The 25,831-nt window shown below is 33.4% G+C and overlaps 3 protein-coding genes across 4 annotated transcripts; all 3 read left to right on the plus strand.

Annotated features, from left to right (window-relative positions):
- The first annotated feature begins 252 nt into the window (after positions 1 to 252).
- Positions 253 to 2,952, plus strand: LOC105160920 (translocase subunit seca). Of its 2 annotated transcripts, none has more exons than XM_088885579.1 (4): positions 253 to 439; positions 1,337 to 1,554; positions 1,661 to 1,724; positions 2,139 to 2,952. In XM_088885579.1, exons 2-4 carry the CDS (start codon positions 1,370 to 1,372, stop codon positions 2,439 to 2,441), a joined length of 552 nt encoding a protein of 183 aa, XP_088741705.1. In that variant the 5' UTR covers positions 253 to 439; positions 1,337 to 1,369; the 3' UTR covers positions 2,442 to 2,952. The 2 variants fall into 2 exon arrangements, with proteins under 2 accessions (XP_088741705.1, XP_088741709.1); XM_088885583.1 differs by having other exon boundaries at positions 282 to 439; positions 1,334 to 1,554.
- A 5,149-nt stretch (positions 2,953 to 8,101) lies between these two features.
- LOC105160932 (uncharacterized) lies at positions 8,102 to 11,689 on the plus strand. The gene is made up of 3 exons (XM_011078463.3): positions 8,102 to 8,382; positions 10,938 to 11,143; positions 11,238 to 11,689. The coding sequence occupies exons 1-3, from the start codon at positions 8,281 to 8,283 to the stop codon at positions 11,500 to 11,502; spliced, it is 573 nt and encodes a 190-aa protein (XP_011076765.1). The 5' UTR covers positions 8,102 to 8,280; the 3' UTR covers positions 11,503 to 11,689.
- Positions 11,690 to 17,091: 5,402 nt separating this feature from the next.
- LOC148789478 (CLAVATA3/ESR (CLE)-related protein 43-like) lies at positions 17,092 to 17,391 on the plus strand. Its single transcript, XM_088883193.1, has one exon. The coding sequence runs from the start codon at positions 17,092 to 17,094 to the stop codon at positions 17,389 to 17,391; it is 300 nt and encodes a 99-aa protein (XP_088739319.1).
- The last annotated feature ends 8,440 nt before the right edge of the window (positions 17,392 to 25,831 follow it).

The raw sequence follows: 25,831 nt of genomic DNA on the forward strand, positions 1-25,831 counted from the left end.
AGCCCAAACGCTCCTCCCATTTATTTTTGATATAATAAAAAATAATAATGATAATGTTGATTATAACTAATTATAAAGTAAGGACTTACTTTTTATTTTATTGCAGCCTTATATCAGTTGTTGTCCCCCACGCATTAATATTATATCCACCGAAATTAACATTGTTTAATTATTATTATTATTTATTTTAAATACTATCTCAGCTTAATCAAGCCCGAAAGCGTGTATAAATTGGAGGGCGCCTGACCCTATCAACCTTCTCTCCTCTTTGCCCGAACTGACCGTTTTATCTGCCTCTATTCCTTCTTCTCTCTCTCTCTTTTTTCGTCTTTCTTCTTTATTTCTTTCTTCTCTCTTTTATTTAATTTTATTTTTTGAAATTCTTATTGGAAATCCTCCCCTTTGGAGGAGCCTCAACAATTTTGTACAGCTCTTTCAGGTATATTCAGCTGCTGAATCTCTATTTCTTCATCTGTTGTGCGCTCTTTCTTCTTCTTTGTTGTAGTTGGAAAGTAGGTGGGCTGGTTCTGAAAAACCTGTTTTTGTTGAAAATTTTAGTGTTCTTTTGGTTTTTTCTTGTCGTCAATCTGAAGTATTGTGATAGCCCAGATGGTATTTCTCTTCGGTTTTTGTTTACTGCCAGATTTATTGTCGCCTGGAGAATAAAAGACGAGTCTTTGATGTGAAAAAAGTTTAAATCTTTGGTGTTCTTGATTCTTGTTCGCTAATAATATGTCTTTGGGCTAAGTTTAACTTTTTTCTCTCCAAAAATCTGTCGGTTTTGTCAGTAAATTTTCTTAGTTCACGGGATTCAAAGAGTTTGTAGATCTGTATACCTGAGAAGAAATTCAAAGTATTTTCCTCATTTCTGAAGGGAATAATTTCATTTCCACACTGGTCGCTGAAAATCTGAAATTTCAAGAAAAAGATGTACCTACTCTGCGTGTGGAGTCGTATAGTCACGAGATTTTGTCTGATCTGTTACTTGGAGCACATGCGGAGTGATTCACAGTTGTAAAAAACAAAAAACTTTCGATGTTTTCAGCAGATCTGTACAGTTTTCTTCTCAGATTTTTGAACAATTCATATTCCGCTTGAATATTTAATCTTTTTCTATTTTTGTCTGTAAGAACAAGTCAAAAATCTCAGCCGGCTCTTCTAATCTCAAGCCCTCGTTGACCGGATCTTAGCTTAGAAACAGAAGTAAACAAACAAAAATTAGTTTAAACTATTCTTAGCTCGAATTGTCTTCATCCATGTTTTTTCACAGATCTTTTACTTGTTTGTCTTGAAATCATCCATTCTGAGCAAGATTTCACCTTTCTCGAAACAGCAGGTGTTTCTATTCCAAGATCTTGAAGAGATAAAAATGAACCACTGCGCGATTCAGCAGAACAGCTTTGCTGCCTGTGAAGAGATTTGGGCCAGCGCTGCCGCCGCGGGCAGATCTGTGGATAAGAAAGAGGCGGTGGTTTGCCCAAAGCCACGGCGGCTCGGTCTAATCCACACCACCCTTGACCCTTCTTATGCGAGACCCTTTAGATGGCATATGAGGTATTTTCTATTTCTTTGCACCTCTTTTATGGTAATTTTACATCATAATTTTTTGTGAGTTCTGAATTTCTGATCTTTGTGTTTTTTGTTTGATTTCGATTAACAGCCATCAGCAAGAGGATTGTGATGCAAAAGCTGGAAATGAATTGCTGGACATAATTCTTGCAAAGGTTAGGCCTTTTGTGAAAAAAAAAATATTTTATTTAATCTCCTTGTTTTGTAAGATATATTTAATTTCTTGAATGTGGGGATCAGATGGACCATTCACTTTGTATGACTTTGTACCAATAATAGTACTATTGCATGTTTTTGTGGACATGTTTGTCAGAAAACTACAACACTTGTGAAAAAATCTGGTTTAAGTACATAACTTGTGCTGGAAACACCTGAGCACCACCCATACTTGTTCCTTCAATCAAGAATTCATGTCTTAACTTTATCCACACAAAGTATTTCAGTTTCTGCTAGATCTGTATTAACCTGGTTATCATCTATTCAACAGTAGAAACAAACAATTCATTAAATTAATTGATCTCATCGCTTACTCGTTGGATCTAATGGAAGTTTTTATAATGAATTTGCAGGGTGGTAGCGGTTCAGATCAGTCAGTCGCACAGGTAGCCTCGTCGCCCCCATTTTTTTGCGGGTCGCCGCCGAGTAGAGTATCTAACCCACTAATTCAAGATGCCCGTTTTGGGGATGAGAAATTTACTCCTGTATCACCAAGAGCAATCCCGATCCCTTCTGGGCCGGCACCTTCCCCATCGTCCACCCGCAAGGGCGGCTGCGTTAGGGCAAATTTTGGCAACAATCCGGCCGTGAGGGTCGAGGGTTTTGACTGCCTCGACAGGGACAGGCGCAACTGCAGCATCCCTGCCTTGGCTTAAGAGTACATATACATAGATCTGAAGAAGTCAATCAGGAACTTCACTTGTGTTGTAGCAGGGAAAGAGAGACAAGAATCAAAACATTTTGATCAAGTGAGCTAAGTAATTATAGGTAAAGATCATTGATCATTTTGTCTTAGTGTACATATGATGTTTGAAAAGTGTCTGTAATTAAAGGAATGCATCTCTGGTGGTGTAAGTATGGAGTCTGAAGTTATATATTGACCAAGAAAATAATTAGGGAGGTTTTAAGGGCTGGCAACCCCTCTTTGTAATTGTGTAAGTAAGAGATGAGAGGAGTGGGGTGCCTTTTAGTAATTTGTTGTGTCGATTTTGGGGTCAGTTTTGAGATTTCATCAGGCGGCTTTATGAGGAGAAGAATCTGTAAAAAATGAATGTTAAGCATCATCGTCATCATCGTCATCGTCATAGTTTGTATTGAGTGATCGTCTGATCGATCATCTTTTGTAGTCAAATTCACTTTGTATATACTTAAATATTTCGCTGTAAATCTTTTTTGTTTTCTTTTTCCTCTTTTGATAGCTCAATTTGCGTGTAGTTTAGTTAATAATTTCTTCTTTTGCTTTCTCATTTTAGTGTGATGCGATCATTAATGGCTATTTGATAATGATGATACACCTTTGCTTGTTTGCCACGCGAAAGAGTGGAGAAAGGAGTGGGCCTGCAGCCTGCCTGCCCCTCCATACCCGAAATTCTACTTTTAATCTTATATGTTTAATTTTTTACATCTAGTTCTATGTTTTACAATTTTTAAAGTGGTGTCGATTTTCTTTTTGTTTTTATTTTTGAACTATCTTGGAATTTTGGCAAAATAGAAATTAAATGTTGTAAAATTAAAAATGTAATTTTGCCCCCTCCATCCATGGTCCATCTATTGCCTCTGTTTTCTTTCAAATTTTCAGGAAATAAAACTCCATAGATCAATATCATACATAGGAATTGTGACCATTAAGTAATTGGTAACTTCATAATTGGGTCTTAGCTTTTTTGCTTAATCCGCTTGAAAGATCAAATACAAGAATTTTTTCGTATAGACAAAGTGGTGAATGTAGTCTCGAGCAATTTTGTGGGTGGGGGAGTTTGGGATTTGGAGAAAAGGTACACAAAACCACTTTGTAGTTCTTTACAGGACAGTCCAACGACTTGGGCTATATAAACTTACATGAGTGTAGAATGCGTAGTTAAAAATGCAAAAGACACCAGTTTGTGGCCTCCATAGAACTTCCAATCTTATCAGCGTCGGGAAATTAGAATAGGCTTCAGGACCATATATCGGTATTTACAAATTATTTATCAACACAATTCTAGTAACGACCAAGAATTGTATTTGCTGTTTGGTTTGAAACAGCAATATATTGGTGAGACATCCTTTTCTACACGTGATGTGTTGCTGCTACTCTCCTAACGTATGGTTTAAAGTTTGGTTTTCATTAAATGAAGAATGGAGGGTAATAAAAAGGGGGGTCTGGTAATAAAAACTGTAGCCTTCATTAATGGAATCGTAAAGTTGGTCTTAATGGAGAGCTGGAAATAGCTGCAGGCTGCACCTCTATCTTCTTTACTTTTTCTTTTTAGGTTTATCTTTCTTTCCTTTATGCTTTGCGGGCAAAGTACCACATCTTCCCAATTGACCCGACCCAGAATCAATCCTGTTGGACTTGTACTTAATTCACGGGTCCAAGCCCACATATAAGTGTAGCTTCGTATAAAATTTTAAGTGTAGCTTCGTATACTACCACTCGGGCTAAACTGAAAAGATGCATCATTTTGTGGCAACAATCTCGTCTCGATCAGGCTTAAATTTATCCTGAGGAAAGCACTAAAATAATAATAATAAATAAATAATTATAAATGCTCTTGGAAAGTTTGCCAAAAATATAATTATCTTCTTATTATTCGAAAAATTATAAATATTCATAATATTAATAATCATCTAATAAATATTGTATCGTGATAGTTTATGTATTTGTTAGACAATTGTTAATTTTAAGAGAGAGTTTGTAATTTTTTAAATAATAAAAATATATTTAATAATTAGAATAAATTTAGTAGAAGCCGAATTTATCCTATATAGAAAAAAATGACAAGATTCCGACCAATCATACCAAAAACCTAAAATAAAAGATAAGATCGATGAATGAGTCATTATCAAAAATAAAATACCAAATCAAAGTGTGGGCATTTTGTCGGCCCGCAGGAAAGTTCTGACAAAGTTGAGAAAACGAAACCAGTGTCAGCTACAGCCGAAGAGGCCTTCAAAATTGTAAACTTGGCTCGGCCATGCTTCCAAAGGCCAGGTGCCTACATCATCCAACGCTAAATTCCAAAATATATTAATTGTAACAAGATTCATGCAACTTACATTAATAAAAATGTATTATTTTTTTATATATATAACTTTATACCCCATGCATTGTTAATATGTTACGACTTTGAGTCCAACCAATGTTGGATATTAATTTAATAATAATTGATTTATTATAATAATAAATTATTATTATTGGTTAATTATACAATATATTACTATTAATGTATATTGATTGTTAATGATTAAAATTAAGATTTAATTAGTATCAATTTACTTAGATAGATACTTAGCGTGAATGGTTGCAGCAATCCATTATTTGTTGCATAAGTAATATGCATATCCGCGAAATAAAAATAATAATGAAATCACCGGTTTTGACCTCATTTTGAATGTTTTATTTCATATTACACTAAGTATATGGGTTAAATTCGTTGTAATATATCAAATTATCAAAGTTCTTCTTATGAAACTTTTAATATAAAAAATCATCTTTATGTTCTGAATAAATAATCACACCATTTTTTGGTCAACTTGAACCTATTTTTTTTAGAAATAATGATTAAAATATTCCTTCTAGCCAATCGATTAAACTAGATCTATTAACATATAATTATTTTTAATTTATAATATATATAATTTATAACTATTAAAATATATTTATAATACATATAATTATAATTTATAAAAAAATTCAAAATAATATTTATAACCCCCCACCCCCGCCTCCACCCTCCCCTTCCCTCGCCCCACCGCCCATTTGGGCAATCCCGATCGTCCAGAAGTGGAGGGCGACCGCATCGCCCTCGCTGAAGATGGACGACGGTTCGCCCTCACTGCGTTGGGCGACGATTGTTGCCTAAGGGGTGAGGAGGGCGCCAACCCTCCTTTTCAGCAGCAGCGGCAGCGAAAACGCTGCCGTTGTATTTTTTTTAAATATATAATTTTAATTAATTTAATTAAAACTATATTATATTATATAAATAATTAAATAATTATTATATAATATTATATATATTAGATGTGAGAGAAGGGTAAAATTATTTTTAAAAAAAAGGTATTTTCATAGCAAATTCGCAGTCAAAGCGCGTGTGGCCCAATTTCTGTACGGAGGGGGTTTTTCGAACTTTATTTTATAGGGTATCCAATACTTTAATTTTTATAAGAGTTTTTTAAACATTCCTATTATCACATGCGGGTCTCTGAATTTTTTTCTTAAGTATATATATATAGTATTGTACCGAAAATTTGGAACAAAGTTTATTTTAGTGAATTTGTGTGGTTATTATCCCAAAAGAGTGAAATATGCCTCGATTCTTCCTGTTAAGAACGTACAGAATACACCTTCATTAGAACTATATATATTGGGATGAACCCTATTATAATTAACCTCTAATGCTTAGTTCAGTAGATTGTTAGAGAAGTGTTAATAAAGTTTGTAAGAATATTAGGATAGTCAAAATTGTATCTGCTGCATATATAGAGAGTTCAAAATCTATCGGATCGTAAAAATAGAGAGGTCTTAGTATCAACTTCATAAGATATACTCCAATATCATACATAAACGCTGCTTGTATAATATATATATTATCTCAAATACATAAGTAGAGTAGAATAGTAATGTACAGCAATATACAATAAAAAAAATTATTTTGTAATAAATAAAAGTTATTGGCCCATAGTAGTTAGTAAAGCGGTGGCTGCCTGGTGGCACCAAAAATTGACACAGCGATCATCTTGGAAGTTTTGATTAATCAACAACATAATTCTAAAAATAGTAAAAAGGTTTCCCTTTGAAGACGCTTAAACAATCTGACGACCAATTTGGAGTAGGAAGTGCGACAAGTATGACACCCAGTCGATGATGTACTATTCCTCAGAAGTTCGTAAAGGGGTGCATTGTGCAATGCATCCAAGTTTTATTTTTTAATTCGTATATATCTAGCTACCAAAGTCGTAATATTATAAAATTACATTATGAGGAATCTGAATGTAATAGAGAATCTGAACTGAGTTCATGAGACATATCATTTTCTGTGTCCACGTGACCGTCGAAACTTGTAAGAGATCGCACTGACCTCATCACCATGCACACACATACCAAGTTCCAAAATGGAACCACCGCGGGTCTACGTACTTTCCGTTTTCACCACTATATATGATGTAGCGACAATATCACAAATTTTCAGTGCACGATCACCGTATGATCAACGTTATTATTAGTATAGAGATGACTGACTCAAAAATGGACTCTAGAAAACTAAAGAGGGGAAGAAGCGTCGGGACGGAGGCGGTGACAGCCCCAAATGCAGCCAAGAAAGTGGCGAAAGTGGAGCCGGGGAAGGGGAAACAGAGGGAGGAGAAGGTGGTGGAGGAGGCGGAAGTAAGTTTTCCGGTGGAGGAGGAAATGGCGGACTGGGCGGGTTTGTGGAGTGGGGTGGATGAGGAAATGGCATGGGCGAGTTGTTGGTGGCCGTTTTGGGAGAGGGAGGATAAGGGGGATACTTTTGATGCACTGTATGGCGATGTTTGGTGGGGTTTTGATATTTGGGACTTGAAAGGGAGCTGCACTGTTCCAAATCCAAATCCAAATCCATGACCAAATTACTCTGTTTCCCGCAATCTTTAATTTCTCTTAATTTATACTTGGTTTTTATGTTGTTCATGTATTTTCGTGGCAATTGAAATCTTGAGTTTGGGCAAGAATCATTCTTGGCCGTTACCGTTGATTAATCTTGAACTTCTGAATCGTGATCTCTGACACCACTTCGGTAATAAAGGGGTTGGTCTTGGGCCTCGAGAAGAAATGTTTCATTATGTTTGGTTTCGTTTTTAAAGCGCTCAAAATCGAAGCAATATTTGGCATTCAATATTTTGTCAATTTTTGTCTCGTTTTTAAGTATTTTGTAACAGTGAGTGGGGGACAAAATTAAAATTTCTCTCTCTTCATTTACAAATAAACTATATACATTTTTATACATATATATATATAAATATATATAAAAAAGAAATGATTTGACAATAAACAGTACTTTTTGTCTCCTCACTTCCCAACATCAAATATATCAAACTTATTTTATATTATCTCCAAAAATAAATTTAAAGATACACACTATCTCTAACTTATTTTTATTTATTCCTTTTTTAAAACTCTCTATCTCCACAAAATACCCAAAAACAAGTTAAAAACAAAATCAAACATTATGTTTAGGCTCTAAGGCCGGCCCAGTGGAGAAAACTAATAATTACGACACAAGTCAAAGATACAGTAACTGATGTGTTGGGTTGATTCTGTTTTCTGTCCTTTGACAATCGCGTGCTATGCACTCTTCTGTGTCTCGCGTCTGCTATGGATCCTAAACACCTTTAGATCGTTTTACTACATGCTCTTAGAAACTGCGTATCATCGATGTCATGGGAGAAAAGAAAAGGAAACTGTTGACACTTTAATCACTCTGCTCTCAGTTCAAAGAAAAAAGGGGAAGAGAAAAGAGAGTAAAAATTGAAATAGAAATGGGAGAAGGAAAAGGGTCGACCCTTGTTCATCTTCTACTAATAGTCTTGAGCTTAACTGCATTTGGATTTGCAGTTGCTGCTGAGCGACGCCGTACCATTGTAACCTCTCCTCTCTTTTTATTTCCTACAATTTTCCGACATTTACATATTTTTATGTACGTATACTTGTCTATTTTGCTGGAACTGAATTGGGTTATGTGTATCACTGTCAAAAGTTGTTTCTTTGTTGATTCTTTTAGTAGCATTTGTGTTGTTTCTTGGCAGTGTTTCTTGCTTTGGAGTTTAGCCTTTCCTAGAATTGGAATCACTGTGGGAGTAATGGCGGGACTCTAGAATTTTTTTTAGTAGATCTATGTGCTTAATTATTTTGTTTGCGATGTGGATTTGCTGCTTGTATCTGTTTGAATCGATTGGCTGCAACTGAATTTTGATGCTCTGTTAGTAAGATAAGGGAGAGTTGTTTTCTTGTTCGAATTACTTGTTTCTGTTTGTGTATTTGAAGATGGTCTGTGGTCAGTCTTTTGTCTGACAAATGATAACCGGTATCGATTAGTCTATTATATTTACTATCGAGTGAGTGAGTGAGAGATATGGTTATGGACTTATGCTGAGCTATGTGAGAAATCAACTTTGGCTATGGACTTATGCTGAGCTATGTGATAAATCAACTTTGGCTGATGAAGTATTACGAGAGGGTGGTAAGAGCCGATAAACATGAACTGAATCAGTGATAAAGTGACATAGTGTGGATTTTTCGGAAGGGATGCTTTATGTAAATAGAATTTGTAATTATGTCATCTACATTGTTGTATTCATTATGGTAATCAATGTTTTTGGTGTATGTTGAACACATTTTTGACTTGTAATGGAGGGATTTTTACTGCTTGCAGTATGCATACACTCTCAAGTATGGTGCTTGGCATGATGTCTAGTATGTGAACTATTATTTATGGTAACTGGATTTATCAAATAAATTATGGTTCTGAGACAGTTTCTCGTCATTGTAAGTTACTTGAAGATGTTTCAATGTGAATTCATTGAGATTGATGTTTTGACATCTTCGATTTTCTGTTTTTTATTTGGAAAGTGTGTATACATTGAATAATTATATATGTGACTTGTATCTGGTAAACACTAGGTTATGCCATCTTTGAAGGTCAGGAGTATGTTGGGGTTACGTATTATATACTAGTTATAGCATGGTAACTTATTTGAATAGAACGGTTTAAAAAGTAGATGCAATTAGATGTATGATACCAAATTTGTGCTGAAAACAGTATTCTAGTCAATGAGCAGTTTCATGGAACAAGGGGTCTATAAAGTGTTTCTTTGTGATAACAAATTTGTGCAAAGTTGGATCGTCTCTTTTGACCGGTAAGGTTGATAACACGATAATGATCACATATTAGAATCTTAGTTATATATGGTCAGTGGTTGTTTCAGCAAAAATGTTCAGTGGAGTTATTATGCGGGTCGCAGTTGATTCCAGCAAAACTTTTGCCTTGGAAAGTACCTTAGAAGTGCTGGTGAACCCTTTCTATTCTTTTAGTCCTCGAGCTTAAAGTAACTTAGCAGGTCATTGAATGAGGTTTCTTGGTCCAAAACAAGATCAAATTATATACTTTGGAAGATATATCTAAATTATTTAAGTCGAACTCCATGTAGTTGGACAGCACTTTTCAAAAACTGTCTTTATGCAATGCACATTTGTTTAAGCATCCAAAAGCAGTATCTTTAATTGCAGCTCTTTGATTCAATGTCTACAACAGCTGATCCAGGCCCCTTTAAATTAATTGATAGGGAAAAATTCTGAATTGCGGCTCATTGGCTCAGGAGTGTCTTTTCATATTTGAGTTATTACTTCATGAAATTTCTGTAAACCATGAGTATAGGCTCATCTTGTATGCAAATGAATCTTTATGTCTAAGAAGACCATGAAGTTCACTAGAAGGTCTCTATTATCAAAATATGATCATTTAAAAGTGACTCAGGAGTTATATTTTCTGTCCAATCAAGCTGGAAGATTGTTTAATAAGTTGTTGTAATACATCGGAAGGACCTAAGCATATGAACCAACTCATGTTTATAAATTACTGCATCAGCCTGAATATCTTCCAATCTCTGCCTGTTTTGAAATTTCTCAAATTAATAGAACGCATTTGTAACAATTAGATTCTGATAGTCATACTTGAGATATCTTCTGCATAAAATGATCACAGGACAGTATTAAGGGCTGACATCATGAGCTCTTCAGTATAACAATTTTTCTGTTCCTTACCACTAGAAATCTGCTACCAGTTTCAATGCCAATAAAGTGACAGGTGAGTTGATGATCTCAGTGGGGTTAGGGCAGAAAGCCCTCCAGTTGACGAAAACTCATTTTAAATGTCTTTGTACTATCCCACGTAATATAAAATGTATATAGCGTTGAGTAGAGGGTGGATGGCAATGTTAGGCAGTGGAAGCTCTTGATCGATAACGCAGTTGTCATACAGTGCAGTCTATTCTCTCGCCACCGACTATGTCAGCTATGCATTCGGATTGGTCTTTGCCCATAATTGTGACCTTACCTCCTAGCTGTACGGCATAATTTCACTCTCGCTGGAGCATAAACTATTCCAAGTATACATCTTACCTTTTCTCCATCACTACAGGGCACTCTACATAAAGATGAAGCCACTAACCAAACATACTGCATTTACAACTCTGATGTTGCCACTGGATATGGAGTTGGGGCTTTCTTGTTTCTGCTCTCAAGCGAGTCACTGCTTATGGGCGTCACAAAGTGCATGTGCTTCGGAAGCCCTTTGGCTCCAGGAGGAAACCGTGCTTGGACCATAATATACTTCGTCTCTTCATGGTATGATAACGTTTGTGGACATTCATGTTATGATATAATGCTCATTTCCAATTTCCTTCCCGCATGTTGCTCCCCTAACAAAAATGATTTGCAGGATGACATTCCTAGTGGCTGAAGCATGTCTAATTGCTGGTGCAAAGAAGAACGCTTACCACACCAAATACCGCAACATGATCTATGCAGATAACTTTTCTTGTGAGTCATTGCGGAAAGGCATATTCATCGCTGGAGCAGTCTTTGTGGTTGCCACGATGATCCTCAACATCTACTACTACATGTACTTCACTAAAGCTACTACTCAAACAGCTCAGAAAACCAACCGCACTGGTTCAACAGTCGGTATGACTCGGAATGTATAGTTTTTTTGGGTTCAAATCTTGTCCCTTGCCAGGATAATACAGTCATACTTAATATTAGCTTATAAAATGTAATTGTCTCAAGAGAAGTATTTAGTCTAGTGAATGATGAGTTGCAGCCAGAAATCATCCCATGTTGAATACTGTTTTAATGGATTGCTTGTTTTAATTAGAAGTAATTTGTTTGTTATATTGTTTATGAAAAAATTGTAATATGAAATTTATAAGCTTTTGAAAATATCTTATAAAATGTTTCAGTATCAGGGGTATGGGACATGCGATTTAACAATTCAAATTATAAAGGAAAATTATATCACAAATCGAATATGATGTAATTATATATATTCTCAGTAAAATATGAGCTAATATAGATTTTTAATTAATTCTAAGTAGATTTCATCTCAAAACTATCTATACTACAACTTAAGTTAAAGGAAAGGACAAAACAGTCCCTCAAAACTAAATTTTGTGATATATATAAATAAGTAATTCTGAATAGATATCCGTTATAATTCATTCAGCAAATGTTTAGCCCAAAAGGGATTTGAAGTCAGAAAACAAAGCAGCAGTTGTCTCTACACCAAATCAAGTATAGGTATATAAATAAGTGATGGGGATAGATAGAGAGAGAGTTGAATGTGGGCAAAAGCAAAATGGCAAAATGGGGAATGAGGCTAAGAGCAAAAGTGTAAAATAGAGATTGGTAAAAGACATTCTTGAGATTTAATGTGCTGTAAGAAAAAGGCAAAAAACCACAGTAAAAGACACCAAGAGAGGAACAAATCCAAGGTACAAACTTCAAAAGCCTCCCAACTTTATAAATACTGTGTCCAGATGTTCAGACGCCCCTTTTCCTTTTCAACACTCAGCCAAATATACATACATATATATATATATATATGTAAACAATTTTTTTTTCCTTTTTTTTAATTAAAAAAGAAATATCTTTTTCAGAGTCAGAAGAGAACAATCACTACTCCTTTTTTGTTTTTTTTTTTTTATGTAAAAAACTTTTTGGGTCCTGTTTGGATTTTGGAACAAAATCCGACACCTTGGTTTGGGTGCTCTTTGGCATTTCTTCTGATACAGTTGATTGTTCAAACTCTGATGAAAAAGTTGGCTTCCTGTACGTTTGCAACTATTTTCTTTCAACTCATGTGATTATGCATATTTTTTTATATTTCCTATATTACTACGTTAATAATAGCATAAATTCTACAAACTCATGAAACTTGTCCATAGTCTTACTCAGACTCTATATATATATATATATATATATATATATATATACATTTTATGGCCCTATTCTGACCATAGTTTCTTTTTTTTTTTGGAGCGTCAAAAAATATTTTTAAAAATATAGTCTTATTTGCAATATTAATTTAATACTAATTGAATTTCGATAACTACTTTTAGTGTAAAGTTATTTTTCACTTTGCAACTTTAATTTAAATTTTCCGTCTACAGAGTTAAATTTGAGGTGTGAGGAATAGTATATGTATTATTTATCATCCTATGATATTTTAAATTTTGAACTGAAGGATTAAGCAACAATTGATGGGCTGATCCTATGCTCGAAATACATGTTTACCTAACACTCAGTTTGAATAATTTGCATATTTGCAATAATTGATAACTGATAAGATAAGTATCATATAAATTTTAGTTAAAAAATTTAAATACATTTTGTGAATATTTCTTATCGATGAAAGATCCACTGTGAGTATGAAGGCAGTTCTTGCACCCAACCACTTTGTTGGTCTAGAGCATAACAAATGGTATTAAAGTCCATTGCCAAACAAAATCGAAAACTAAGTGTTATACGAAATAAAATATTATGTACGTGGGAGCCACTTTTTTAATCTACTGAAAATCATGATCTCTGTCATATCATTGTAAGGACGTTGCGTCCTGAAGAAGTAATTGTGATACACCATCCAACACTGATTAGGAACTGATAAGATCTCGTTGCCTTCATCTTAATTAGGGAAGGTGGGGAGATTAATAAGATAAGTACCATACAAACTTTGTGTTAAAAAGTCTCTTGATTCGTTGAAATTTTGATGAGCGTAGTTTGCAGTACTGCTCATGGCAGAAAATACAGTGGGAAGACTACTTGTTTATGAAAGTGATAATTAATAATTCAATTTTTTTTTTCTATTTTTCTTGATAGCTACATAATATAAATACATATGAAAAATAATAAATATCCAACTACTTGTATGTGGATGCCGTAAGGTTTTTGTTGAGACATTATTATTGTTCGTGATGACATTAATTTTCCCCCAGAAGCATCCGCGGTCGCAATAAATTTTGTTATGGGCATGTCTGAAACATCTGGCACTGACAAGTTTCATGATTTTGTAAACAAAATTTTTAATACCTAAGTACGTGCATTCTTTGTGTGGAATAAATTTAAACTTGTTAATCTCGCGATATATATATATATATATATATATATATATGGGACGTAAATTAAATAAATTTTCATACTACTTATATCATTCTCCAATTAACTTTTTATGCCCCCATTTTAAATCTTTTCTTGAAATTTAATATTTTATTTTATATTCTAATTAACATGCTCGTATTGTTTTATCATAATCTGCTTCACTGATATTTACAGGGGTGACGTGCATTCATACGACGTCAAATACGTTCTTTGATAATTTTAAGATCAAATACTCGTAATTATGAAATTAGACTTATTAAATCTCGTTCCACTCGTTCAATAGTAATAAATCTCACTTGTTAGTGCGTGTATATATATTGCTTTTTAATATTTAAATTATAATCAATATTTTTTTATATTCCTCCCATTCAAATTGAGGTTAGTGGATGTTTATGGTTATAATATTTGTAATAATTTTTATTTAATACCATCTTCTCACTACTACACCATATTCATACACATTACTACCCATTATTACATAATTGTCCACTAATTCACATTAAAATGGTAGATGATTTCTACACTTATAAAAAGGGGCATCATTCTACTTATTTTGATACACACATATGCACATATATTAATGCAATTATTTTATAAGAGAGAATTATATTAGTTGTTGGAAGGTGTTCATTTTTTGTGGAACTTTGGATTCCACTACTTGTCCAGCGTGAGTTAGTCGTACGATATTGTCAGACTGTTGTATCCTGGAGGGACAAGTCAAGAGTGATACTGTTGGACTAGTGAAAATTTTGTTGCAGCGAGCTTGAATCTTCTTAAAGATAGCAAAATATCTGCTCCTTAACTTGAAGATTTATTTTTATTTTTCAACTGTATTTGTTATTTCTACAACATCACTTATGATGATATTGCAAAGAAATTGTCGGGTAAATTGCTGATGTGAGGAAACGTTTCATATTAATTGCATGGTAGATGTTAACGTTAAGAAGTTGGAGCTTGAGCAGCTTATAAGCCCCAATGCCTCCTTTCTCTAACAAGACAAAACAAGCAATTCCTTGAGCAATAAGGCACGCATTCTATCCCAAGCTGCTTCATATATTTAGTTGTAAACGTGGAGTTTGAGTGGCTTATAAGTTTTAAGGGTTCCTCTCCCTAGCGAGACCCCTTTTCAAGGACAATCCATGAGGCACTTATGAAACCAAAACAGATAATACCTTACACAATGAGACCTCAATCAAACCACAAGCTACATCAATTATGTATTTTTTACAAACTAAAAAGAAAAAGGGAAGAAGAAGAAGAGGAGGTTTTAGCAATTTAATTCATCAATTCTTACAAACTACTCTTTTTTTCTCCCTTCTAGAAAATGATTGACTAATATATTCAAAATTGTACCACATAGCAAGAATTTGTCTATGGGTTGACAGAAAACAAGATCAAAAGCAGGGACAATTGGTATTTCAAAGTTGTTCACAAGTTTCACTATCAAAGCATCAAAGTTGGTACAAACGTATCCTCCTCCTGTCAACACATAATGTAATTAATCCTTAAAAATAATATCATGGTATTATATTAAACTTAGTACATATATACTTAATTAAATATAAAATTCAACGTTAATAAACCTAAGCCCGTTAAACAACAAAATTCTTTATCAACACCGTAGCGAGATTCCCGGTCAGCCAACCTATTAGGATCCACCCCGTCTCATGTTTTTCCAAATCTGTGTCTCCTTCTTAATTTTAAGACACTAAGTACTAACATTTCAACGTGTGATGTGTGTGATTGACATTTTAAAAAGAGTGCTTTCAGAAACAGGAAGATGTAGAATAAATCCAACATTGCCCACTCTAAAATCTTTGAAAAGTTTATACGCAATTCAACTTTACTTTTACTTTATCCCAAGTCAAAAGTTTATATATTTAAGTGATTGAGTTAGAACATGTTTGGTTGGAGTTATTATCAATATGTTGTGTTTCATCGTAATAGGCCGGGTTTAATGTTTTTAGTACTGTTTTATGAGATTTTGAAAATGATTTTAAATTGAAAAAATTCGACATATTTAGTACTCTATTTAAGGAAAATTTCAAAATTAAGAAAATTCGACACATTAAATTTTATATTTTATGAAATTTATGGGACTAAATACATTGATTTTTTTAAATTTTAAAATTATTTTGAAAATTCTGTAAAACAAAATATTAGATACATTGGATTTTTTTATTTTTGAGATCATTTTAAAAATTTCATAAAATATGGAGCCCCATATATTATTAGATTAAAAATATAATTTCACTGCAGAATTAGTAATTGTATTATTTTTTCTATTAATCACTAAATAATCATAATTTAATAATATTATATATAAATAATAATGTGATTACAGAATGTAACGTGGAATTGTTGTACCGACGTGTTAGAGCACCGACCGGTCGACGCCCTTGCATTGCAATAATTCGAACCCATCTTTTCAGGACATTATTTTGTAATAAACTAGGTCCACGTAATACCAGGAAAGAAATTGTTACTGAAAATCTAGTCAAACCTCTCTGGCAGATAGACTCGTGTTCTCTTGTTTAAAAAATGTAGCATCTAAATCCATCCATAGATATCTGAAAAGATACTTAAATCTATGTTTAATTTAGTTAAAAGGTAATAATTCTACAATATTATAAGATGAATTTACTTGAAAATATCTAATGTAAGTCAAATCTTTCCAGCCACATAAAAGAAAAAAAGAAATTAAAAAATTATTAAAAAATTAAACCTCATTAATCATTCTCTCAATTAACTTGTACCAGTCATCAATTCCCATCTCCAACGACAAACACTGCTAGTTTGATATATGTTCCCATCAGGGGGTCCCTCTCTTGCATGAATAACACCCCCCCCCCCCATCCCCACCCTCACCCCCACCTCTCTGTCTGTACGTATCGTGTATGTAAAACACAAAGCCATCAATTCATACTCAATATACTGGAGGTGGTCTATGACTGTGAGCCATCCCTCTCTGTGTGTGTGCGTGTGACAGAGAGAGAACACAGAAAATTTCAACCCAAAAGCTCGAACTCAACCACACCAACCAACCATATTTTCCAGCAGGCAAAACCTTAACTACCCGTTGAAAAAGATAGCTGCTCAGATTCCCTTAAAACCCTTTATGTGGGTTACGTTCACCGGCGATGTCATTTTCCGGCGGAAAAAGACCACTCTTCTCGTCATCTCTGGCGCTACTGCTTCTCTTGGTCTCACTTGTGCATATTTGGGTTTCCGGCCAAACCACGGCGGAGGCAATCAGGATATTAGCGGAAGAAGGGCAACCCATGGAGCCTCCTCCTCCGGCTCCGGGCAAGAATCAGACAGAAATATTCAGAGAGTATTTCAATAGCAGACTTTCTGATCTCAACAGTACTACCACAAATGCTACATTCGTTGATTACAAGAGGAGAATACCCAGCTGCCCAGATCCTCTTCACAACTAGAAAGAGTTAGATAATCATCTGCTAATTTATTAGTTTCTTCCTCTTCTTTTATTTTAATTTTTTAATTAGGCTATATGCTTTCTTTTTTTTTTATTTTTCTTGGATTTTGTCCAAAATACCCACGTTTTTTCTCACATTTGTTGTTACGCTACTGTGAAATGAAACATGGTTCTAGCAAGTACTATGATATATTGAAGGGGGTAAACCGTGGGTATTTTGGTATTTCGAGATTCTCCCTTTTGGTTCATCATGGTGTAAATAAAATTATGCTGAGTTCTTGTATGTTAATTATTCTAAATTAGCAGTTAAATATACGTACCATCGTTTTTGATTCAGCCTGCAGGTATATAGCCTTTTTTACCAGCTTGTTAATTCATAGCATATGTTCAGAAACCATGGTTGTTGTTTGTAATAATACTACTTCCAAGAAGAGTAGTAATGGTAAAGGATGGTATGAGTTTCATGTGTTTTCGCTGCCATTGATGCAAAAGGCAATCTCTTTCACTAATAGGGCAAAGTTTTGATCAGAGTCTTGGGAGATTGCAAATCTTATGGATTTTTCAGAACAGATAAGATTTGGCTTTATGGAGAATTCAGACACAGTTTGCAATTTTTGTGTTAAAGAGGTTTTGGGTTTATGTATTTGCATACAAGGAGCAAACAAAAATAAAACTTTTGGGATTCTAGCTTGCTTGTGTTAACCTCATTTTTCCAGAACAGGTAAGTTTAGATTCTTCTGTGCACTTTTCATTTGAGGTTGAAATCGCATTGTTTTACTGCAGCTGAGGCCAACTTTTTAGCATCAAAACATAGGATTGATGGGCTTTGATGTGTGTGTCTGCGCATTGACTGTTTTGCATGAAATTGTTTAATTTGGACTCTCTTCAGATTCCATCGCATTGTCTCTATCTTGCTGTGAAAGAGGATGTGGCTTTGCCGTGAAGGATATGCTTTCTTTCTGGGTACAATGTAAACCAACAGGCCCCTGTCCCTTACCCCCCACCCCGACAACACTCCACTTCGAAATTAAGAGTCTGAAACAACGAAAATTTAGACTCATGAGATGGTTTAATCATAGGATTAAGACAAGATGATGAGTAGCTGAAGAGCGACGTACGAGGTAGGACTGCGACTTAACACACATGCATTTTACACGATTGTTCAGTGTAGTGTGGAGGACAATGAGGAATCAATTAGATAACTCATCACGAAAACTTCAAAGAAAAAAAAAAAAAAAAGGACTATGAATTAATTACATGGTACGGGTTATGTCTGGACAAAGTTATTTGCGAGTACATGTAATAGATATCACCAGCATCTAGCACGTATTCATCAATATTTATTCCACTTTAATAAATGAAAATTTAGATGAATATATATATATATATATATGTTGTTCTTTTTTAAAAAAAAAAAATTATTGAACACGATATATATACAAATGAGCACTTTTCATTCCTAGGGAATATATTTCTCTTTTTACCGCTTGACGCAGTAAAATGCTATTTACCTGACACGGCATTAAGTCAAGTACAATGTGTAACGTAACAGTCGCTACCTCCTACCAATACTTTTACTTACATGAGAGAGAGAGAGAAATTATGCTTAGCTTATCCAAGAAGGGAGTGGTGGATTCTATATGAATTCGTGTGTAAAAGTTGTAATTTATTTTATTTAAAAAATATTTTATACCACTAAAAATAATTATTATTGCCTCTATTATATATCACTACAGTTTAAAATTATAATAAATTAATATTATCTACACCCAAAAAAAATTATTTCTCCCTATAGTATAAAAGACTATGAGTTAAAGCGGTAAATCAATATTGTGAACTACTGTCATATGAATTCAATGCAAAATTTGAATTTTTAAAATAATTAATTAATATTTTTCATGGTTTTCGATAATGGCAAAACTTTTTCATGATTTTAACTATGTCTAATATTTTGTTCTCACTTGTAGAAACAACAGTTGATCGTTGCAGAGTCGTGATTAACTATAGTGAAAATCATATTTCTTCTAGTGTTTCAACGATTAAAAAAAAAAGATCATTATTAAAACTTAAATTTTGACAAAGTTAATCAACATTCATCATAATTTTGTCTAAAGCCAAAATATTTGTAATATTTTTTGTTTTTAACCATTGTTGCACAACAGTGAATAATTAATATTATGATTTTTTATTTTTAATTATAATAATTAACCTTAACACTAATCATATATACATGCAGAACGTATACTATAAATGTAATAGAATTTGCAAAACAACAATCTTATTACAACTGATGCAAATGTTGAATCCCATAAATTCAAAATCCATATATAAAAAAGGACAAACTGGTAACATGATTAAGCATTGATTTCTGAAAAATAAAATATATATAGTATTGTTAGTTTTGGCGTGTGGTTTAATTTGATTCCCTTTTATACCTTTCTATCAATTAAATTCTGAGCCTGTAAATTAATTACTTTACTGGGGGGGAGGCGGCTATTCCACATTTGTTGGAAGACGCGAGTCCAATTAGAAGCTGCACCCTCAACTTTTTCTGCTTATGAAATTAATAATATTAATCACTTAAAATAGTTAATTAATCATTATTATCTTGTTTGTTAACTCTGTAATCACTGATTTGAACTTTATTAATTAATCGCAATAGCACTTTTCTATTCAAGAAAGCGAAAAAAGGCTAATTTGGGTTGTTGAGACTGTGATGATTTTCAAAGTTAATTACAGTTTCAAATATTATTCAATTTCTGAGGAATTGAATATATAATCATTGTATTACGAGTTTTAGTTACCGACAATTCTGATAATATTTAACATCGTATATCAACAATTAATAATAATTTATAATTAAATCAACCTCTACATATATACCATTTATAATTAAATGAGAAATGAATTCATTATGGCAGTCCTTTCTCTTAACCTAACAGGCAGCTGCTTTAAATACATCAACGTACGTACTTCATTGATAAAAACACGTACAACTATTCCCCTCACAAGCTAAATAGTTCTCTATTCATTTTTTTTTAAATTAAAAAACAAGAGAATATATATACGGAGTCGAAAATAATAATTAAAAAAATGGTGGGTTGAATAAAGTGAAATAGTTGAAGAGGTGGGAGGGTACGCATGTGGAACTATTACGTTGAGGAGATTGATCATCTGATGAAAAGACGTAGCGATTTTACAGAACAGTTAAACCGGGTCCACTCCATCATCAACCTGACTCGATCGGGTTTTCAAGAACTTGGCTGATATTATGAATATTTTCTCTTCTTCCACTCAACTCCTTTGTCCTCTACGTCTACATTGTCATTCAATTCATTTTACAAGTTGTCAGGGGCAGTTTCGGTATTCCAAATCATTCACCAAGTGTAACACTTTCTACAGCACAAATTGAGTATTAATTATGTCAAGCAATTAGGAGATAAGAGTAATTAACAAAGTGAAAATTGATTGGTATTGTCAAATTTGAAAATATTTTCATTTACTGAATAATGTGATTAATATTACTGATAAATTTATGAACAACATAATTATTAAAAAGCATGATAATTATGCATAACAATATAAATCTTTCATTTTACTATATCATTATGAAATTCCCTTATTCTCGAACCAAAAAATAGGTATTCTTTTTTATTTTTATTATATATTTGCTCTCCACTTGTAAGAGAGAGAGAGAGAGAGGTGTTAGAAATCGAGGTTAGAAAAGTCACGTATTGTGCGGCGGATCAAAGTTGAAAAAGCTGAAAGAGTTTAATTAGTGTCCTGGGAAGGGGTTTGTTTGGTAGTGGTTTGGAATGGAATCAAATTGACTGATTCTGTGTCCCATTTCCCTCCAAACTTCACTCATCACCATTGCAATTGCATTTCCACTTTTATTAATTACTATATATGCATCCAAGTGCTACCCTTTTTGTTTGCTTTTTGGTTTGTAGTGCCACCAAAAAGCTCTTCATTGCCTAATTCTACTCGGTTTTCGTTTTAATTAAGATAATCAAGTACGGTGGTTTTGGACTTTTTGCACAATTTTTGGTCAAATCCAGTTTGAGCAAAGTCCTCCAACTTTCTAAACAATTATTCACTAATCTAAACAACCTCTCCCAATTATTACACCTTTTTAATCTTGATTTTAGCGCCTGCCACTATGGATTTTGTTTTATGTATGTTTTTCACTTATTTCGTCTGAGGCAACATACAACTATGTATTTCTTTCCTCACAGATTGGTCTACTTATAACCAAAGTTTAGTTATCTTATTTAGTCAAAACTATGTGTTTTCTTATTTTTAAACTTTATTTTTGATAAAATTAAAGCTGTTCGAAAACTTGAAGAATTGTTCCAAGGAAAGGAGATATATGATGAATGATATCTTAGTTTAAAGATAAAAATTGAAATTTTATAAATAATTTGAAATCATATATTCAAGACCCACCACCAACGTATGGATATTTTCTTATTTATTTTATTATTTTTAATTAAATTAATATATTGATTGAATATTGATGTATTGATTTAACCTGTGTTAGAGGTGGCAAATGGATGGGTTGGGTCGGGTTTGGATTCAGTCCAAATGGGTCGGGTTCAAAATGGGTTGGATCGGGTTAGTATAAATTATTTTATTAATTTGAATCTATAGATTTCAAAATTTCACACAATGAAAAGAGAAAAGGATAATATTTGAACTATTGAAAAAGGTAATTACTATATTTAATGTAATACGACTAAACTTGTATCACATGTTATTTCTGTCTAATGATCATGTAAATTAAAATTCATTTGCTAAATCATAAAGTAAAAAAAACTACAAAGTATCTAACAAAATACTACGCTTTATCAAAATAATTCACAACATTTTGAACGTTCATCTTGAATGAACACCAAGTCGTGCAACCAAGTTTCTATATTTGTTAGAGAAGACAATTTTCATATATACGTATGAGAGAAAGAGGATAGTGTGTGTGAGAGAGATATGTTAGAGTACCCGTATATGAAAAGGAGGAGTTGTAAAAGTGTTATTTATGAGAGAAATTATTTAAATAATATAAACTAAAAATATAAAATTGGTGTCGTTTAATGATGGAAATTTTTTTATATAGTATATATATTATATATATTTTTACGCACAAATAGAAGTTCTAAATGAAACTAAAAAAAAATAATAATAAAAATAAAATCGCAGTTGTGCCTAATTTCATAATTTTTTTTAACAGTACCAATTTTATATATTTTTTAATTTTTTATTATTTAAATAATTTTCTCCATTATTTTGTGTATGTGTGGAGAAAGGTGGCTGTGTGTGTGAGGGAGATGTGAGAGTGTGTGTATATGCAGAAAGAGGAAATAGTGGGTTCTTTTAATTTCTTTATTATTTTAATTTATAGTTGAACATATTAAGATCCATATTAAAACCCAACCCATATAAAATATAATCTTATTTCACTACAATACATATCAATCCATTTTAAAATATAACCAATCCAATCCTATCTAAAACTAGTTAGTTGAGTTGAACCATAGGTCTTAGCCCATCTTGACACCCCTAAATTACACGAGATAAAACCATGCATATATTCCTTGATTCATTCAGCTGCACATTTGCTAACATTCAAATTTGTAACTGAAACATGTTCAACAGAGACATATACTCCACGGTAGTGAACAGAGGTCTGATAATGGGCCCTATCAAACTGCTTGGAGGCCTGATCCCAATATTCCAAACGCTGGGCCCCAATTTGATATCTTGAAATGGTTCAACTCCAGTTCAATATTTTGGCCCAACCCAAACAGCAAGCTGCCTACTGGCTTGCTTAAATACTGGAATCTGTGGTCAATTTCTGACACGTACCCTTTAGAAACAAGAAAGTGCTCAAACACTCCAAAGTGCCCCGCGACCCGCTTCATCAACCATTCATATAGAGCTCATCCGACGGAAACTTTGTTAACACATTATTCCTATGGATTCTTACACATAAACTTTTATAAATACATTAACAGTACATTTCACAGTTATATATATTTATTATTAAGACTGCATTTTGCGAACCTTATAACCTCGAATTCTAAACTGACTCAAAATTCGAAGGGTTTTAGTTGAGGAACAAGATTAGGTGATTTTTGCAATTTATGGTTTTCTAAATTTTCAGACTAACACCTACGTGGAATTGTTTGTGGTGGTCCGTGGCTTGCAGCTTGCACGGGAATTAATTTGGCTATTGACAGGTATGAGTTGAGATGGACGCCCAAGCTGTTTTGCACTTGATTCACAAAGAGGGGGGAGATTGGCGCCTGCCAGGCTCTTACGTGTCTTCGGATTTTGAAGCGAGGTATGAACATTATCAGATTTACCCATGCGGATCGCGAGGGAAACCAGTCGGCTGATCTTCTGGCAAACCGTGCGTGGCATCTGAGGCCCTCAAGCATTCTCATTCAGGGAGGGGGGCATTTGGCTACAGTATTCGCTTCGATAACCTTCTGCCAAACTTTAGATTCAAATAATTTATATAGTGTTTAGAATAGAGATTAGAGTTTTATTTTCTAGGAAAAACGTGAAGGGAGTAAGTACTTCTTATTTGATTGTAAAGAAATACTTTTGAATTAATAAACGGGTTGGGGTCTATGCCTAACACCCTGTCTAGACACGGGGAATTTTCGTAAAATTTTTTTTTAACTGTGTCTCACTTTAGCTAACCTAACATTTTATATGTAAAGGCCAATCACTATTAATCCAATTCAAAATACTCATTTATATTGATACACTAGATTATAGCCAAGTCATCGCCAGATCAATTTCCTCATTTGTTGGTGTTGCACTTAATCTTCCGACAAATGACGTAGTGAACAAATAAACTATAGTAATAAAATGAGTAATTAAGCTGGATAGTTGATTTTTGTTATTATTGTATGTTAGAAATCTTCTATGTCGAAGTATTAATATTATAATTTTATTACATTTTTTCGGTAGATCATAAAACGTTAACTAAACAAAAAATGATGCTATCACCAATAACATTGATGGCGCAGGTGTAAGAGATGAATCTGAAAATTATTGGCCATATATATTAAGAAGCATTGGTTGATGATAATAAATTATATATATGTATGGGTAAAGTGGTCTTTTAGTTCCATAAGACAAGGATTTTTTTTTTTTTTTTTGTGACACTTTCAGTCTCATAAAACTCAAAAATCATATATTTCTAGTCCCAAAATATATGATTTTGGGACTTTTTAATTCCGAAATCACAACGCCTCTTTAGTCCTAAATACACATTTTTTATGTGCCGGACCAATATTTTATGAAATTAAAAAAGCATTTTAAGCAAAACTCCAACCTTATAGCGTGTGCGTGTGCCCGACCAACAACATCAAACGTGCGGAGATATGGTGTATATATACTGTGAATCTTTCCTTTGGTAGCATAAAATCTACTAAATTAATTACAAATGTACTTTTGTCGCTGAGTAATGTTTTCTTTGCTAATTTTCTAAGGGCTACCCGGAAATATATATATACATATATATTAATTAATTTTATTATATCTTTTAATTACTGAAATCAAACAAACATGTTCAGGAATACATAAATGTATGTAAATTGTTAATTAATAATAACGTAAATAAGAGACAAAAAGATCGACATTCTCAATATTTCACTGGAGGAGGAGAAAAACCGCGGCGCCCACAGTAGTCCCTTGCAAAAGCAGGAAGGATAAACCTTAAAATCAGGGCTTTTCCTTTTCTTTTTTTTTTGGAAAGAGAAAATAAAATTTAGGGTAGAAAGTAGAAAATAATATTTATTCCTGGAAGTAAAGTGTCCTGGAAAGCGGGAGATAGGAAGGGGTGGGGGACACGGCGGCGAGGGGTGGCGGTGTTTGATATGTGGGGAGCCGCACGGGGGTGGTTCACAATTCACATGCCCGCCACACGCCACTTTTCATACACGATTTTTGGAGTGGGAATCAGTCTGTTCTGTTGCATGTTAATCCATCAGCCTTAACCCTTTTCGTTCTCCATTTCCGTATTCTCCCACTTTTTCTTTCCTTTAACTTCTTCTGAATTATGACTTCACGCCCCAACCATATATTATTGTTGTTGTATTTGGCATTTGTCAGAAATTAATAGAGAAATATTTTATATGCCACTTTTCTTTTAGAATTACATAAATTCGCTTAAATAAATAGATTATGTATAACAATTACCTGTTAATTAGATTGAAAAAGAGAAGCTTGAAAGGAGTTTCTCTTACAAAATTATGCATCATAGTATAGAAAGAAATAATATTAACTAAAATTAAGTGAAAGTATTAATATTGTTAATAATTGTTTAGGTGTAATTAGTGACATTCAATTTTACTTTTGTACAATAATAATTTTCTGTGATCCAATAGTGACAATTATCAATAGAAAAAAAGTCACTATTGACTATAATT

Source organism: Sesamum indicum, linkage group LG1 (genome assembly GCF_026168435.1).
Source record: "Sesamum indicum cultivar Baizhima isolate 11 linkage group LG1, ASM2616843v1, whole genome shotgun sequence".
NCBI classification, from domain to species: domain Eukaryota; kingdom Viridiplantae; phylum Streptophyta; class Magnoliopsida; order Lamiales; family Pedaliaceae; genus Sesamum; species Sesamum indicum.

What these genes read in the sequence shown, in the direction of transcription:
- LOC105160932 (XM_011078463.3), top strand. Translation starts at nt 8,281, where the DNA reads ATGGGAGAAGGAAAAGGGTCGACCCTTGTTCATCTTCTACTAATAGTC. An exon ending in CTGAGCGACGCCGTACCATT is followed by an intron (nt 8,383 to 10,937) that starts GTAACCTCTCCT and finishes CCATCACTACAG; the next exon opens with GGCACTCTACATAAAGATGA. An exon ending in ATATACTTCGTCTCTTCATG is followed by an intron (nt 11,144 to 11,237) that starts GTATGATAACGT and finishes AATGATTTGCAG; the next exon opens with GATGACATTCCTAGTGGCTG.
- LOC105160920 (XM_088885579.1), top strand. Translation starts at nt 1,370, where the DNA reads ATGAACCACTGCGCGATTCAGCAGAACAGCTTTGCTGCCTGTGAAGAG. An exon ending in CCCTTTAGATGGCATATGAG is followed by an intron (nt 1,555 to 1,660) that starts GTATTTTCTATT and finishes TTCGATTAACAG; the next exon opens with CCATCAGCAAGAGGATTGTG. An exon ending in TGGACATAATTCTTGCAAAG is followed by an intron (nt 1,725 to 2,138) that starts GTTAGGCCTTTT and finishes ATGAATTTGCAG; the next exon opens with GGTGGTAGCGGTTCAGATCA.
- LOC148789478 (XM_088883193.1), top strand. Translation starts at nt 17,092, where the DNA reads ATGTCATTTTCCGGCGGAAAAAGACCACTCTTCTCGTCATCTCTGGCG.